Source organism: Paramisgurnus dabryanus, chromosome 23 (genome assembly GCF_030506205.2).
Source record: "Paramisgurnus dabryanus chromosome 23, PD_genome_1.1, whole genome shotgun sequence".
Lineage (NCBI taxonomy): Eukaryota > Metazoa > Chordata > Actinopteri > Cypriniformes > Cobitidae > Paramisgurnus > Paramisgurnus dabryanus.
This window is the reverse complement of record NC_133359.1, coordinates 10,509,526-10,527,925: the sequence shown is the minus strand read 5'-3', so window position 1 is coordinate 10,527,925 and position 18,400 is coordinate 10,509,526. Positions and strand designations below refer to the sequence as shown.

At 38.3% G+C, this 18,400-nt stretch overlaps 1 protein-coding gene across 2 annotated transcripts; it reads right to left on the bottom strand.

The window, feature by feature from the left end:
* Positions 1-457: 457 nt before the first annotated feature.
* On the bottom strand, positions 458-17,698 carry ticrr (TopBP1-interacting, checkpoint, and replication regulator). 2 transcript variants are annotated; one of them, XM_065291968.2, is made up of 22 exons: positions 16,442-17,698; positions 16,105-16,357; positions 15,660-15,886; positions 14,283-14,511; positions 14,034-14,178; positions 12,967-13,100; positions 12,692-12,883; positions 8,009-8,154; positions 7,763-7,863; positions 7,547-7,634; positions 7,360-7,442; positions 7,050-7,277; positions 6,874-6,961; positions 5,938-6,013; positions 5,713-5,850; positions 5,532-5,622; positions 5,324-5,382; positions 4,672-4,806; positions 4,022-4,176; positions 1,988-3,926; positions 1,771-1,893; positions 458-835 (listed from the first exon to the last, which is right to left on the bottom strand). In XM_065291968.2, the coding sequence occupies exons 1-22, from the start codon at positions 17,120-17,122 to the stop codon at positions 744-746; spliced, it is 5,403 nt and encodes a 1,800-aa protein (XP_065148040.1). In that variant the 5' UTR covers positions 17,123-17,698; the 3' UTR covers positions 458-743. The 2 variants fall into 2 exon arrangements, with proteins under 2 accessions (XP_065148040.1, XP_065148041.1); XM_065291969.2 differs by having other exon boundaries at positions 4,022-4,167.
* Positions 17,699-18,400: the final 702 nt, after the last annotated feature.

Genomic DNA, 18,400 nt, shown 5'->3' with positions numbered 1-18,400 from the left:
TGAGTGAAAAAGTATTAAAATAGAGCAGTACACAGTCCATATACTGACTAAAAATATACTTAAATATAGTTTAAAATAAGAACATTGTTGTTTTTGTGCTAAATAAAAGCATAAAAGTTATATACTACAAATTTACTAAAAATAATAGTTATTCAGTAAACCTGAAAGAGATTAATAAATACCAGTAATACTTTAATTTTAGCATCACAACGCATTAGACTGCCTCTACAAACATAATAACAAAATTTTAATTAAACCTACAATACTAACAAGCAGGAAGTCCTGTACATAAGACACATCAATTACCGTACTCTAAAAAAAAAACATTTCACACATGACTGATCATTTCCATGCAATGCTTTTGCATCTTATGAAACATAATAAATGAGTGGGTACTTGACTGTAATAAAAATATTTGCATTAATTCCTAAAAAAACTAAAACATAAAAGCAGCATGCAGAGGCTCAAAAACAGTGTCTTTATTAAAATAATCTGTTTAACATTTACATTTATTCACATTATGACAGCTGCCAAATGAGTAAAAAAAAAACACATAAAAACCACAAAATCAAACCAGGTCAAATGCCCCGTTGCAACATTTCTGTAATATACAAAAAGAACAAAATATACAATACCGTGTAATGCATTATCATACAAGCAGAAATTGTCACTTAATATACACAACATTTAAAGCAGACAAACATTTTATAAAAATTACATTTTCTCAAAGCAACATTAGTTAGTTAGTCTAAAAGTTTCTTTCGGGGGAATGTCCTACTTGGCGTCCTTTGTCGCCTGGACTGGGAAAGAGGAGACGTATCATCAGACTTCGATCCTGTTGGGAGTATAAATATACATTTGTAAAAACACGGTTGTAAAACAAAGTAAATCAAGAACTTAAGGAGCAGTATGTATTATTGATATCTAAAGGTTGAACAGGTATGGCAGTTTAAATTCAAAATATTAAAGATGACATTTTTGGGGGGTTTCCAGACACCTGGGTCAATGACGTGAAGTTAATTATTTTGTGTCCGTATAGTTCAATTAAATGTAAAAAGGTTAAAATTTCAAAATAAATTTGCAGATTACTTTCATTCATTCTCTTTATTGGGGACCAAGCCTGGTTTTATTTAATTTTGAAAGAATATTTGGGGGATAATTGCAATATATTCATAAAAAATGTGGAATAAAATATAATCATCTAGTTAAGTGTAATACAATTTTTTTACATACATTTTTACATAATTTGTCAATGATAATTTAGAAAACAGAGCTGTTTTCAGCATATGTCAGGACAAATATAACAAAAACGCATTAAAATTTACATTTAGAAATAATTAATAAAATTCTATAATTTAAAAAAAACTTTTTAATGATTATGCTTACATGCCATCAATGTGGATAAAATATTTAATATTTTTAATTCTTTGGCGCAATTGGCGGTTACACCATTTGACATTTTCAGGTCCATTCAGTTTTAACTTTCATAAAAACGGTGCAAATGTAATTTTTTATTGCATAAAATTTACACAATGTGCATTGAAATTAACTTGATGCATTTTTAACAAAACAAGTTTTTTTTTTTAAGATTTTTGAATTTCTCATCTTGCCAAACCGTTTTGTCACTGACCCACCTACAGGAGCGCAACTGATGATGGAAAGCATCGAGTCTTTCAAGTTTGCAAGTTTATCTGCAAATTTTTTAGTTTGCAATGTTTAGTTTTTTTTCAAATTACACTAGCTACAACATGTACATCTTTAATGTCTCACCATCAAATTGTGATGCTCCACCTGTCACAGTTGATTTTTTGTATAATAGTGGTGACTGCGTCAGGGCGAAGATTCCACTAGCAGACACCGGTTTCTTCATTTTAGGGCCTGGAGGTGTATCCACTGAAAGAAAAGCATAAAAGCAACATTGTAAACACAAAAACAAAGGTCATGTGATATATTTAAGTAACATTCATGCTGACTTGTAGCTTACTACCTTTTCTGCCCATCCATGTGAACTGTTCAGGCTTAACGGTTTCTATCACATCACACTCTTGCAACGTATCAGTCCAGTCCATGCCTTCTGGTGAGCACTGATGGTCCCGTCTTGATAGCAGGCCCAATTTTCTTTGACCGGTTGGGGCATTCACCGTTTCTTTAAGCTCGTCCGCCCCTTGAATATAGAATACACCTTCGAGCTCTGGATCCTCCAATACCCCAGTCTTTTCGAGAAGCGGCACTCCTTTGATGACCTGCTCTTTGTTCCCATACGTCTCGATCCGTGCCCTTTTTTTACGTGGCCAACTGTTGAGGTTTTCTGGGGTCGACCGCCCTCTACTCTGGGGAGATGGAGTCAAAGGGGTGATTTCACCCAGCGGGGATTGGTTAGATGTTGGATACCGCGTTGGAGTCATTGACTGACATATGTACGTCTGTACGCCGTTTCCGGGTGTACTTTTGGCAGGGGTGCCGCGACTGCAGAGTGAGGGAGAAATGCAGCCGAATTCCCGATGTCTAGAACACTGCGCGAGAGGGCTTTCATTTTGCGGGGTCCTCACGTTACGATGCATGAGATGCGGGGGCACGGCCTTGGTTGCACTATTAGGTGGCTCTCCTGCGTTGAAAGAATCTATTCGTCTTAACTTCAGTTTGGGCAGGCCTGATGCTAGCATCTCCATCTCCACTTCATAAGTTAGCGGCTGAGGCTCAGTGGCCTCTTTTTCACACCCAAGAGATTTTCTTGCTCTTGGGGTGGAAAACTTTGGCGTTCCCGGTGACTTTCCAAGACGGGCTTCTGCCTCTCTTTGTCGGCGATCTGGTGTCTGACGGAAGCCGTAGCTTCGACTTGGAGTTGTTTGAGATGGGGTGGCGTGTTTGCTATTGAATTCGAAAACTCCAGAGGATTTTCTGGAGAAAGCAATGTTCATTTTAATGCCACCGGTCAGCTGGGTCTTTATTACCGATGCGTTAGATATATCAATGCTATCTTCCTCTGTGGTAGTGCTAAATTCAGAGCCATCAAACTGCTGCGAGTCAGACGATGAAGTCTCCTCAGCTTTTCTATGGATGGTCTCATTTTGTTCAGTGTTTTTGGATTCGCCAACTAAACTGCTTTGATAGCTGATACCAGATTTATTCATGTCAGGGGACACACTTGATTTCTTTTTAGGTGAAGCTAGACGCTTACGAGGAGAAGGGCTAGTACCTAGAATGGCTTGAAATTTGTTAGAAGGCGAAGAGGAGTCTTTTACAGGCGTCATCCCAGAGCGTGTGCACATCTTATAGATGGGGCTTGCTATTATTGTTTCTATATCCAATTTAAAAGGTGAAGGTGAAAAAAGAATTGCCTCTGAGTCAATGAAACCAATGTCATCAGATCCTTTTGTAACCATGCAAGGTAATGCCAGCGCTCTCCTAATCTTTCCTGACTTCACAGTGGACTCCGCTGGATCAAGATTTCCAGAAACTTCATTGCCAGGAGATGCTTTGCAATTCCTCAGGGGCACTTTGTCAGGTGTCTTAAAAACTTCAGTCCTTTCACCTGGATTGGAATTCTTGCCCAGTGTTAGCAGCCTAGGTGAAACCCTTTTTGTAAACACGGGAGAGACTGGCACATTAACTGGGTTTTCGAACAGATGCTTTCGTGGAGATGGAGACCAAGTGACGCATTTCTTTGGCGTTTTTATGTTTGGGCTCCTCAGCCAAGCACCATTTGGAGAAACACAATCCAGGAGGCTTTTCATTGGCGTCTTCAGTATTCCTTTCAGCGGGCTTTTCTTGGGCGTGTGAACCACTTTTGCAGACGGTGACCCCCTTAGGGTCATCCCATTCTCTCCAACTGTCCGGCATGGAGTTCTTGGGGACTGAGGGGTTCTGCACCCAACAGCAGATCCAGATGGATCAGAAGGTAACTTTTGTGGAGTTTTATTACGACTCTGAAATACAAATAAATGACAAAACAATGAAGATAATCTCGACTTTATATGTAGTCCATATTATTTTAATTAACAGTATATTAAGGATGCATTACCTCAAAAGCTGCAGAGATATGTGACGACTCTTTGTTGCCCTGATCTCCAGAAAAGGATGATGTTGGCTGCCGTAGTCTACCAGGGGATTGGGTGGCGCCGAAAAGAAGCCTAACTGGTGACCTTACAGAACTAACGTTGAATCCACCTACAAAAACTGTAAAGTGTTACTTTAAAATCTTCAGATAATGTTTTCAAATTAACTCTTTCACCGCCATTGACGAGATATCTCGTCAATTGAGAGAAAACGCTTCCCCGCCAATGACGAGATTTTCCGTCTTTCCGCAATACCTTCCGCAACTTTTTAAACCCGGAAGTATCTTTTGCAGCGATTTTTGTGTGAGCATATCAGTGAACACCCCTGACCACTTGGTGAGTTTCACGTCTTTGTAAACGAAAGTTTAATGCATTTTAGGAAGGATTGTTCCAGTGCACCATTAAACCCATTGTAGGGGTGTGAGATGAAACACTAACACGCAAAAATTCTCAGGGCAGCCGCAAATGTCGAAATTTCAGTCAAAACCATTCTATTTGACCATAAACAATCTGAAAACAGGGCTTTAAGTCTAAAATACCGAACTTGTCCTTTAATAATAATTCAATACTGCAAAAATGTTGACATTGGCATCACTTAATGTTATATCCAGCTCACCTTTACCCTCAGAGTGGCAAAGCTGAGAGGAGGATAGTGCACGGTCCAGGTTTCGGGAACGTGGCTGCGAACTTGAATAAAACACGCTGGAATGTCGCCTAGTAAGACTTTTAATTCTTGGACTCCTCCTTAGGTCTGAAAAAAAATTTATTATAGCAACTTGATCATGAATAAGTGGTCATTTTACATTGAAAACATCAAATGTAAAGCAAATGTGATTTAAGGGATAGTTTCTGTCATCATTTACCCACTCTCATGTTGTTACAAACCTGTATATTTCTTTGTTCAGATGAACCCAAAGGAAGATATTTTAAGCAATGTTCATAATCAAACCGTTCATGAGCCCCATTCACTTCCATAATGTTCTTTTTTTCCAACTATGGAAATGAATGCGGCTCACCAACGGTTTGGTTACAAACATTTCTCAAAATATCTTCCTTTGTGTTTATCAGAACAAAGAAATGTATACACATTGAGAGTGGGTAAATTATAACAGAATTTCCATTTTTGGGTGAACTATCCCTTTAAGAAATAAATATACATGTATCTATGTGTATGTTGTTCATTTATATATCTTAGACATGACTATATCTGTAGTACACCAAAGGTAAATAGTTTATGTTTATCTGACATCTCAACATTATACACTTACCAGCAGCTGGTTTGATAGGAGATTCCTCAATAATGCAAACATCAGATTCTCCAGATCTCCTGTGATAAAGGCAACAATAGAGATTTCATGTTAAACTGCATGCTTATTAATATATTGTAATAGACTGTACCATCTTATCCTTAAAATGCAATTTAGTCCCAAAACCAATCACGACTATCTTAAAATGATTCTAGGCCATAGGACTCACCTGCCAGTTCTTTGTCTGTGAAGTAAGCGATGAGACACCTGCTTATGTAGTGGCGTCTCAGATACTTTCTTTGTCAACAGAGCATGTTTTTCTATATAATTAAAAAAATGTAAAGGTTGAAGTTCACATACCACATTGCGGTTTCATTAAACAACTTCAATTAAACTCAAAAGAAACCTACCGTCATCCTCCACATTTGACCGCTTTCGTTTTCTGAGTCCCTCCACCGCTGACACAGACTGACTTCTGGGCATTTTGGACTTTTTTGAAGGAGATACCGTCACTTGGTTAAAGAGATTCCTCCTAACCTTTGTTACTTCTGTGAACAAATATAAAAACACAGATTACAGATCTATCCTATAAATCCAGAGGATGAAGTGTAAAATGAAAAGAGCCATCAAATAACCTTGAACTGTTTGCTTTTGAGGAAGTGGCTCCTCCACGGCAGGTTTTTCTACTGGAGCGGAAAGTTTTGGCTTTGTCTGTACATATCAAGAGAGTTATGTTAACATTTGAGCAACTCTTTGTACTTCAATATGAAGCTAAATAAATTAGCATGTCAACTAGCTGATGCATAATATTTTACTATTTTAGCAGTATATAGATGTACTCAGGACAGTTTTACAATGCTGTTCACTTTTTCCTTATTTTATAAGTTTATTACTGTTCATTTTACAAAAATGTTGAGTATGCATGCCACATTAACAATATAAAAAGTTGTTTTATAGTGTTAAAATATAAGCATGCCACATTACAGGATATAAACTTTAATTCAAACTAGGGATGCACCGATAGGATTTTTTGGGGCTGATACCGATTTAAACAGACAACTTCTGGCCGATACCGATATTAAACACTTGTATACAATACTATACAGTTGGTCTATTAGCTAGTTTATTTCTGCATCAAATTATTTTTACTGAACATGGATTGGATCTAATTAACATTCAACTGACCAACATAATAAGAAAGGCACAAATTAAGCTAAAACAAATATAATAAGACAGCATGACAACCTTCAAAGGTGGTTTTTGCTATTCAGCATTTATTTTATTAACAACATTAACTTATTTTTTTTTTTTACATATAATGGATTTCTTTATGCAGTTAATTAATAAACAATCGGTATCGGCCTTTCTCGTGCTATTGCCGATATGCCGATGATTTCAAATTCATCAAAAATCGGCCGATTAATATCGGCGGCCGATACATCGGTGCATCACTAATTCAACCACATTTTTATATCAGTTACCCGCACACTTCTGACTTAGGAAACTGTCATTATAAGATAAACTTAGTCAGGAAATAACAGGGAAAGTGCAATAGAAGAACGAAAGCTCACCAGACGCGTGGACTTTTTTGGCATTTCTATCTGTCGAAGTGCTTGAGGAGCTTCAGTCATGCTCTTGTGTCGTGTAAGCTTGTTGTGTCTATGAAAGCGAGGGGAAAAGTTCACATATTCACTTTTATAAAAAAACTAAGTACATGATTTGACAACATTTTGTATTCAAAAATTACCTTCTTTTCTTAGCGGAGCGATTGCGTAGCTCCTCCAGGTGATCTGCAACACTGGAGACGTTGCTCTGCGTGGCAGAAAAAGGGGAGGGACTCACAGACACGCTGTCCTTAGCCAAAGATTCATCACTGAAGAAGTCAGAGGGAAGAACGGCAATGAGCGCCTCTGGAAGCTGAGTCCCAAGACTGTGATAGACGTCGGCCAGAGCCTTGGGGATGATGTTCAAATACCTGGGAGATACAAAAAAAAAATAGATAATTTAGTATAAATACTGTCTTTGTCTTGCACATCATTGAAGTTTTGTTTACTTACACTGGAAGGACTTCATCCTGCATAAACTTCGACAAGTAACTAGCGTCCTTACTCCGAGAGATAATCCGAAGCATATCAGCCACCTTAAATTAACACAGAGATAAATATCAAATAAATATGACTACGATGTATAGTTTTACAAATACATTATGAGAAAAAAGGTTTTAAAAATATATTGTTTTCTTACATCCTCCACTCTCTGTTCCACAACATCATCATCTTCTTGTTCTGGTTGTCTGCACAACTCAAGTCTGAGAACTGCTTGCACCTGACATCTATAAAACGATTCATGTTTTAACAACACTATTGTCTCGAAAGATACTACACACAAGATCAAAGTAATTTTACTCTACTATCTTAACACAATAGCTTAGCAGGTGATTTGCTTTGGGTTGGTACTTACTCCCTGATTTTACTTTCAACATCAGTAGAGTCTCCATAAAGCTGACGAATAGACTGAGAGGTTTTTAACAGATTCTTCTGCACAAAATCCAAGAATGAAACCTGTGAAAATGTAAGGTAGAAATAAAATGAGCAAAAATGTTATTTACATGCACTTCTCTAAAATTGATTACATTATGAAGGGCATGTTTTGCAGTTTGTTCAACACAGCTGTGTGATTTTGCTGTATTGAGTTTATATCACTCACCTCCGCATCTGTGTTGGTTTTGATGAATGCCTTTAAAACTAAGAGCAAATCCTGGACCTGAGAGAGAACAGACACTGATCTGTCCTCCACAGCTTTCTGATAAGTGGTTTTCAGGTGGGAGAGCAGCTCTTCCTCATTGGTGAAGTCTGTTTGAAAATGTTTGAACATTTTGTTACATTTCCACGTATAAGCATTTGTCAGGTGCTTTGACACTTGAGTGCCTCAGGGATGAAGTATTTTTGTAGGTCATCCCTGGAAGTTCTTCAAAAAGCCCATTCATTTTCCCCAGACTTTTGAATTATCAGAAAAAATCAGCTTTGTGTTGAACAAATGTTTATGACACTTGCACGTTTTGTCCAACGAGAAATATTCACAGATGAACACAACTTTTATAAATTTTATGAAAGTCTAAATTTGTATGTTTTTTTATATCTAGTAAATATATTTAGGCATCAAAAATCATAAAAGTTGTGTTCATCTATGAAGACTAGCTTGTTAAACAAAACAAGTAAGTGTCATAAACATTTGTTTAACACAGAGCTTAATTTTTGCAATAATCCAAAGGTCTATGGGGAAAATAAACAGTTTTTTTAGCGAGGGAACCAGTGTCCTGCTAACTTCCGGGGTTGGCCTACAAAAATAGGTCATCACTGTGACACTCCATGCATTGCTATATAGTTCAAGTCTGCGTGTTCCCTGGGAACAGAACATGATCTTAGCATTGTTAGCAGCTGAACTACATTCGGGGTTCCCACACCTTAGGCCATGTTTACATTAGAGCATTTGCGTTTTAAAACGGCATTTTAAAATGAAAACGATCCTCGTTTATACTGGCATTTTAAAAAGAATCTTCATCCACACTATACACCACCATAAACCCATGAAACATGACCAATCATGTAACTGGGCATGCGCATAAAAGTGTCAAATAACTTATTACTCTAATAATAGCTTACCTTTGCGCGTTTACGCAGCCTAGGGGTGTGCGATATTGACAAAAAGTCATACATGGGTCCTTTGCTGGCAACTATAACAGACACTATTTTTTAACCTATAAAGATGTGTTTGAGAAAGTCTTATACTGTTCTATCTCCCCCCTACAACATATTAATATGATTTATAGGTTAATTTTGATTTTATAACTAAACAGAAAGGTCTTTATGATTTAAAAAGAAAGCATTCAAGTGAACAGTACTAACAGTAGCGAACTTGAAGCAAAAATAAATTTTAGCAAATGCAAACTTCAATCAAACATAGTAAGAGGTCAAGTATTAATTTAGCCTACCAGAAATGCTTATTGCATTAATTTTTATAATTGTGCGAGGTCCGTGCACGTCCTCCGCTAGCAACACACAAATAGCTAAAAGCGCAAGCGCCTAAACGAGCATTATATATTAATGACGTTGAGTTTATTGTTTTTATTAATTTATATTCACAAAACTTATCAACAAAACATAGATTCAAATTAAGAGACAAATTATCTGAAACGAAATTCATTTTAAAGTAGCAAACAAAACTTACATTAAACTGGAAAATAATGTCTGACCCATTACAATTCTCCCTTCACATTGGCCTTTACAACGCCTATATGGCGTTTAAAATTACAGTCTATCTTTCGTAAGCTAACTAAATTTAAACAAAACATAAACGCATTAAACCCAACAATACTCAAACATTCATATAAAACAGACATTATCTATAAGGATACATGTTAAAACAATCCGATATAGCGTTTATAATAGCTGGTTGGTAGATGTTTACTATTTTTTGGCAAAACCTCCGTTGCAAACCAACATTTACATGAATAAAATAATTTTTACTTTGAAAATGATGCGCTGTCACGTTTACATCAGCTGTTCGTTTACATAAGACTCCGTCTACGTTCATTTACACTCAGAGCAACGTCTGAGTTCTCAAACTAAAACAGGGTCTTCAGCGTTTGCGAACGAATCAGTTTATGAGGGTCGAAAACGGTGATGTAGTGTAGATGAAAGGCGTAAACGTAGCAAAAGTAACGCATTTTAAAGGATAAACGCATTTATGTAAACATAGCCTTAGTCAACTTCAAATTCAAGGACCTTTCAAGAACTTTCCAGGTCCAATATCCTCAAATTCAAGGACTAAATGTGGGGACACATTTCAAGTGAGAGCAAGGTTACATCGTGTTACCTTTATGATTGATACATTGTTACAGTTCCCTTTCGAGGGAACTCACGCTGCGTAACTGTGGTGACACTTTGGGGACGCATCCAGTGGTAAATGTGTCTCAACGTGTATATCAAATTCAACCAATGGTGAGGCTTAACGACAAAGACTGGGTGACGCGGGAGCAAGGAAGTATATCGCTATCTGAAATATTGCCAAAGACGGCGTTACAGGGATGCAGGCCTATGCATACAACTATGCAAAAAAGCATTTTGCTATGAATCAACATTCACATACAAATGAAAATTTTTATTTAGTTATCCTACACTACACAGGGAATAATATGGATTTTTTTCCAGAAAACTTTTTTCCCAAAACAGATTCAAGCACTTTCAAATGACCTGTATCTATGCATGCATATTTTCAAAAACTTCCCAGGGCCTTGACTTTTTTCCCAGATTCACAAACTTTCAAGGATTTTAAGGACCTGTGGGAACCCTGATAAGATTAGCATTTCAAATTTGGACTAAAAGTTAATAAACCATAACACTGAATTAGAGCTGCAACTAACGACTATTTCTTCTGTCGACTAATCTAGCGATTATTTTTCCGATTAGTCGACTAGTCTAACGAGTATTTTTTATTATTAATACAGTGTTCTTTTTTTGATTAGCTATTTAATCTGTTGGATAATCTGTTTTCTACTCTCTGTCTGATCTGACAGTTATTGTTTGTTTTATTGTATTTTAACACAACTGAATGCTATTTTCACATATTATCTGTTCTGTTGTCAGATATATATGGGGGACAGCCAGACAGGGATTAGACTAGTCCTAGACTAAAATAAATATAAGAGTTGTCCAAACTGAAAACATCTTGCACTGACATATCTTAAAATACACCAGTGCCCTTAGTTTGGCCTCAAAATGCACACAAGTAATGTTTTTAGTAAGGCATGTTTGTTTAAACTAATTATATTTCCTAATTAAACTAAGGTCTAGTCCTGGCTTAAGCTAATGGAAACCACCCAGGGCCGGAGTGGGACTCATTTTCAGCCCTGGAGTTTCATGACTTAGACCGGCCCACTTTAGTTCATGACTGACTATATTAAAATAATACAGTTAAATCCTCAGTAGCCTATACATAAGTGTGCAATAGTGAACTGTTTTCTGCATCCTTGCAATTCATTGTATTTTTTTAAATAGATAATTTCCATATCAATGCAAATACAGTAAACAATTATGATTTTTGCTCTAATCTTGCAGCCCTAAGATAAGGTATTTTTATATTATTCAATTAAACATATTCAAAAGCTACTAAAAGGGAACAAATGTGTTTGTGTTTTCCCCTATATTTCTATTTTTAAAAAATGGTGGGTCTTGAGATTACCTGTTGGGTTGAAAAAGTTTAGAAACTCCTGATATACAATACACAAGCAAGATTTATCAAGTATGCAGAGGAACAGGAGGAAAAATAAAAAATCCTTATCTTAATTTTTAGTACTTGGATCATGTACATTGCCAAATACCTTGTGTCATAAAAGAACAAATATTGAATGGACTTGTTTTACTTAAGAAAACATTATATTCATATGAAACGTTTTAAATAAACTGATGAGTTTTGCATCAAATAAGTTTTTGTTATCAAAAGACGATGAATAATATAACAATTCATAGATCATTCATTATTTGTCTCATTTTCATTTAAGTGGCCGTTCGTATCAGGTCGCGCATCTAGACGCGCGGCAAACGCCCTCAAATACAGACGCATCTGAATCTAAACTCATGTTCACAGGCGAGCGCTTTGAAAAACAACCCGTGTCTTGCGCTAACATTTTTAAAGCCGGCAAATTACGCGAGTGGGGCTGAATAAGTGCTGGCAGCAGCAACCTTCAACCCGGTGGCATGACAACTCACAATTCGGTGCAAATTAAACATTGCCATTACACAGAGTTACTACAGAAGGCATGCGCGGGCATAGGAGAGAGAGCTCGCGCACAAGCACATAACCTGTTTGTGTGGGAAAACACTGCTAATCTTTCACGATAAACTCGAATCAGTCGTCTTCTCTGCCAGTAACATCTGACGTTTATGTGAAAATGCCAGTACAAAACACAGCCAACTTTTAATTCTTTCATTCAGTGTCATGTATGAGAGGCGCTGTCTAGGGGCTTCACGCAGAGAAAGAGAGAGAGCGCGCGTGCACACGAGAGGCACCACCGAGCGCGCACAACAATAAATGAAGCCGTTTTAAATGAAAATAAAAATGTAACGTTAAATGTTGCGGCCATTGTTGATTTTGTGGCGCACACAAACAAATCAATGTATGGATAACACTGCCAGGAGCAGAAGCCGCCATTACGCGAAATGAATGTAAACAGCGACGCGTCGACGCATTTTACGCATGTCGACGTATTTTCATAGTCGACGTAATCGATGACGTCGACGCGTCGTTGCAGCACTACACTGAATAGCAGTTACAGTAGAATACTGTAATTTCACACCAAATAAAAACAGGATCTCAGGTTGAGATACTCACGAAGGAGGCCAGGCTTGGTTCGATCGCCAGAGCATCTCTTTCCCCCTTTTTCATTCCCTTTGACAGAACCAGTAGAGCTGCTATCAGGTTGATTCTTTTGAGCTTTAACATTCAAGCGAGCAACGTTCAGCATCTGTAAAGAGCGACTCATTGTCTTCATCTTCTGTCTTACTGGTGTGCGCTGGGTACCTCCTAAAAGGTAAAAGAGGGACATTAGTAACAAAAATCATTGTAAACATCAAAATAACTCCAGTCTTGTACCACTTCCTACTTACGTTTGGACCTTTGGTTGCTTTTAGAGCTAGTTGTGCTGCTCTGATAGAGCTCTGAAAGACAGCTGGTAAGATCCTCCTGAGAGTCTGAATGCTCCTCTGCATGTTCTTCATCTTCAGGAGCTGCATGCAGCAATCTGCAAATGCAAAACATATATTTTTGTTGAATGGTGTAAAATCATTAAAGGGATAGTTCGGCCAAAAATGATATTAAACCCATGATTTCCTCACCCCCAAGCTGTCCGAGTTGCATATGTCCATTGTTTTTCAGACAAACACATTTTCGGATATTTTAGAAAATGTTTTAGATCTTTCAGTAGATTAAATGTAATGTTACGGGGTCCACCCATAGTCCACGACCTTTAAGTCCAAAAAAGTGCGTCCATCCTTCACAAATTAAATCCAAACGGCTCCAGGATGATTAACAAAGGTCTTCTGAGGGTAATCCGTGCGGTGTTGTTGTAGAAATATCCATATTTAAAACTTTATTAACGAAAATAAATACCTTCCAGTAGCGCCGCCATCTTAGACTCCTCTGTATTCAGGAGAGAGTCTCTGCTGCTGCACTGTCCCCCCGCCCTCCGAATTTGTCATACGTCACTAAGAAAAGTGCGTACACTACGCTAATACTCTCTCCTGAATACAGAGGAGTCTAAGATGGCGGCGCTACCAGAAGGAAGTTATTTTCATTAATAAAGTTTTAAATATGGATATTTCTACAACAACACCGCGCGGATTACCCTCAGAAGACCTTTGTTTATCATCCTGGAGCCGTTTGGATTTAATTTGTGATGGATGGACGCACTTTTTTGGACTTGAAGGTCGTGGACTATGGGTAGACCCCGTAACATTACATTTAATCAACTGAAAGATCTAAAACATTTTCTTAAATATCCGAAAATGTGTTTGTCTGAAAAACGATGGACATATGCAACTCGGACAGCTTGGGGGTAAGTAAAACATGGCTTTAATATCATTTTTGGCCGAACTATCCCTTTAATAAACAATGGTAGAAACAATAAGTCCTATTTTAAATAAACAGTTAAGTAAAAAAGGTAAAAAGAAAAAACCTCATTGATTCCATAAGGTTGGAGCTGATTCCTGATTGGTCAGACAGAGGGAACCAACCCTCTACCAGGCCATTGTTCCTTGGACAAGATTCCTGTTTGAGCTCTTGACTGACCCAGTCAGGAACAAATGTCTGCTTTGCTTGATCTGGAACCCACAAACACAAATAAATTGCAATGTGGAATAATTATACTACACAATTTTACACCACAAATGCAAACTGCACTCGGCACTGCAAACCCAAACCACACCTGTGCAATCCTCGGTCTCCATGATGCCGTATATCACATTGAGAACACTGGTGACAACATCAGGCAAGTCCGTGGAGATGTCCGTGGTTTCCGAGGAAACAAGACTTTCAGGCAGGTGCTCGTTTCCCTGAGTTATCAAAGGCTGAAGGACATTGAGCAAAGCTGTGGAGGACGACAGCACGGACAGCACCGCTGAACAAACCACACCTCCTTCATTCACCTCCGCTAGCTGTGCAAATAAACAGATCTTACATCAAACTGGCAAAATGATTTGTTTTATGGTAACAACTAAATCAAGTTTGCAATAATATGGAGTATATTGGCTACTATAAAGGCTAACTCACACTGATCTTACAAATTCCAGCTAACACAGAAATACTATGTTGGCTGTTGTATTCATGCCGTGCCAACCGAATTCACTTAAGGCGCTTTTTCATTGCATAGTACCCCACGGTTTAATTTGGGTCAGCTCACCTCACTTTGGCTTGGTTAGCTTTTTGATCGAGTTTAGTAACAATTCGGAGTGGGAGGGATTATAGGCGTGTCGTTATATTTGCGCTGCCTACTGCTGTGACATCATACAAGTGAGAGCGTTGTTGGAATGCTATACATCCCCATACATTAATTAATTTCTCAGTCTGCCACAAAATTTAAATTGACCACCACAAATAGAAGATTGAACATCTCACATGACAGTTTCTGTACAAACACCCGGTGCGTCATTTAACTGTCATTTAAGCATATATGCGGACATGCGCGTCGCGAATGTGCCGGCACAAAATGCAAGTCTGGAAAAAACTAGAATGGTGTTCCTGATTTTCAACCTGTGGATGTTTTTCATCTCTAAAAGGGAGTTTGGGAACTTCTAGCAAAGCACAGATGACAACAGGTTAACTCGAGACAGCGCAGGTAAAGTTAATCTTTTACATTATAGCGATGACGCTGCTAGTGAGGATTCTCTTAGACCAACCAGTGATCTACAGTGTTTTCGTGTCACGTTGTGGTATCAGCTCGGGTCGCTTGGAACCCCAACCGAGGTGGTACAAAAAAAAAAGTATCTGCACCCAGTGGAAAAGCCCCCTAAAGTAAGCCAACCTGACCCAAACCGTGGGGTACTATGCAATGGAAAAGCACCATTACTGTAAGAGACAACAGGCACATTATACTACATTGCATGCAGATATAATCATATTGTACAGTACATAGTAAACATTTTTGGCATATTGACTGGTACAAATGAACTGTACCCATGCTCCAAATTTGTTGCTGTTTGTCGTGTCTGTGTGAATTAGCCTCTAAAACACCTTTTGTGACTCCAATTTTCAGATTTCGCTTTATTTATGTAATGAAGCACACATATAATATTACTTATTTTACCATTGAACATCCTCCAGTGGACAGCTCCCTCAGATGCTGAAACAACACCTGGCCATGCTCTGCATCCGGGCACCGCAGTATCCAATTTTCTAAGGCTGAATGTGACAGGAAGGGGGTGCTCAAGGTCTGCAGGACACCTTTGAGCGTCACCTGTATAGGAGGCCGCATGAATCTCTGCCTGCACGAGACAGGCTCAAGCATCACACTACAGGACTGCCTGTTCTCACCTGCCACGAAAACATTTCATGAAATCAAATCACCGATATTATGTCACCCACCCTGCCTGTGAAAACTCAACTAAAGCATTTTTTTGTCATCCTACATAATGTAAAGATTATTACATTAAAGTGAAATCTATTGTTAGATAAAGTCAAAACTTTAGCCTTGATTTCACATGCAGGGTCATATATCTAAGCACAACAGACATTTGCATTGTATTATTTACCTTCAATCCAGCAAAAAGATCCACCCAAACAAGGAAATGCTTGTCGATAAATCCTTCCGGAGTTCTGAATATAGCAATTGGTAGAATCTATAGGGAAAACATCTATTGCCATAGACAGTGCAGGGCTTACACCTGGGTGTTGATCTCTCAGTGGCAAACATGAAGACAGCATGGGCACCACCTGTCCACCAATCTGTTCCAGAAGCTCGGCCATTGTTTCTATGCCAGTGTAGTCTTCTACTCCATTGTTAGCCTAAAAAACACATAGTAGTAGTAAACAAACACCACTTAAAAAAGGAAAAATGTTTTTCTAGGCACTCTTAGGACTATAGCTTACCTTCAATATGCCTGAATCAGCCCAATGCATCACAACTTTTCGTTGGGTAAGCATATCTATGAGACTTTTGGACAGCACCTGTTCTCGTATATCTTTATGTTGTCTACCGTCATCCCTACGCAGAAACAAGTAGTCCCCCAATTCATTTTTGGAGCGTGGACATTCAGAAATGACAAACAGGACGTTTTTATCAATGCTTAACAGGTCCTCGTCCTGCAAGGGGACATTTCTGCCATTTCGACTCGACCTTCTTGGTCTCAGTGTCACTTTGGTGGGAGATGTCAGGTCAGGTCTGTCCCACTGGAAATCAAGGAGGATCTCTTTCAAAGCATTCTGGACACAACTCGACGGACTCGGTTTTAGTTTGCGATCTCGACATTTAGGCGACTTTCCGTCCACGCTGAATTTGACGCGCAGTTCGTCCTCGAAGTCACTGAACGCCTTCTCGTGAAGCTCTTTGAAATCTGCGCCTCTTGCAATAAGCGTGGCACTTTTCACAGTCCTCGAATGAAAGAATTTATAACCCCATCGCACTTTTTCCAGTCCATATTTATTACCACAACAGAGCAGGACTCTTAATATCCAATTTTTGAGGTGATTTTGATAGGCACCGACGGTGCTGCTGTTTTCATCCGGTCGATAATCCACATCGATAGCAAATACCACATTCTGAGAGGCCATAACTGCACTGGATCACGCACTGTCGCATTCAACGATCAAATGGTGATGTATGGATGTTAACAACTTGAATGAATAAAAACGAATACAGGGCGTGGCGTCACGTACTTTAATATAACGAAACAAGAACATTTTAAACGCTACCGCAACAACGTAGCGCGAGCGGCTAGAAGTGCAAACAAATGCACGCGTCCGTTACTTTTCATAACTCTAGACATCGTTGAGGTAAAACGAGCAGAACGCGATCAAAATTAACTTCATCCATTTAAATATATCGCTAAAACGGGCATGTTTATAAAAAAATACCTAACAATTGTGTATATGTACTTCAGAATTTACGTTAGCCTTTGCCTCAAGATTTGCCTTCAACTCTTGGCGCTTCCGAATTCGCTTAACGTGATTGGGCAAAAACAAACGCTCTAAAACGAACTTTAAAAACGTCATTCGTTTCCCGTTGTATGATTGGCCGGAAAGCGCCATCAATAAAATAAATACAAAGACGTCATTCACTTCTCGCGCTGCCATACGTCTACAGAAACGTCAATAAAAACGCTTCTTCTTTTGCGTAGTATAAAGAGCATTATTTATGCGCTACTGGCATCTACCGGACAGGAGTCAAAGTTAATTGAAAACTTTTGAAATAGCGTTAAAAGTGACCAAACTAGAGATGAGAATGCTTTAAAAAAATCATTATAATTAATCTCTTTTAAGTATCACTTTAATATATTATAATAATTATGCGTTTGGTCAGTGTTGATACTGAAAAGACATGAAAACAATAAGGACAAGCAGGGTTTATTGAGCCTGCTGCAGTTAAAACACGAAGGAGGACAAGTAATGCACAATCCTCCAGTCCCTTATTATGTATTCACAATCAGAATACATAATAAGGGACTGCTGGTCCCTGTTGTTTTTGTTTTTTCGGTCTACATAACCAAACCAATCAACTTTAAACTCCCATCCAAGTATTTGTTTATATGTACTTTTGATGCAGTCAACCCAAATCTGGCTGTTTTTTAATGCATGAAAATTTCCCCCTGTTGTTGCCAAGAAAGGATGACGTAGTTAAAGGTCAGGATAAAATTGATAAAAGGAAAGATTTCGTAAATTAAACTGTTAGTTCTGGCACAAAAACAGATGACTGCTATCTTTGTGTAGTAGAATATAGAGAAAGGAAATGTCAGAATAGCATTTCTTAGATAAGCTCCCAGTGACACACAATAAAACATTATTCTTCCCATTAATTTGCCTGGATGATGGTGAAATGTATGAAACCCATCC

Excerpts from the sequence above, each read along its gene's own strand:
- ticrr (XM_065291968.2), bottom strand. The coding sequence starts at position 17,122 with ATGGCCTCTCAGAATGTGGTATTTGCTATCGATGTGGATTATCGACCG. Across the intron at positions 12,884-12,966 it reads AAGCAACCAAAGGTCCAAAC|GAGGTACCCAGCGCACACCA; the intron begins GTAAGTAGGAAG and ends TTTACCTTTTAG. Across the intron at positions 6,014-6,873 it reads CAAAAAAGTCCACGCGTCTG|ACAAAGCCAAAACTTTCCGC; the intron begins GTGAGCTTTCGT and ends TGATATGTACAG.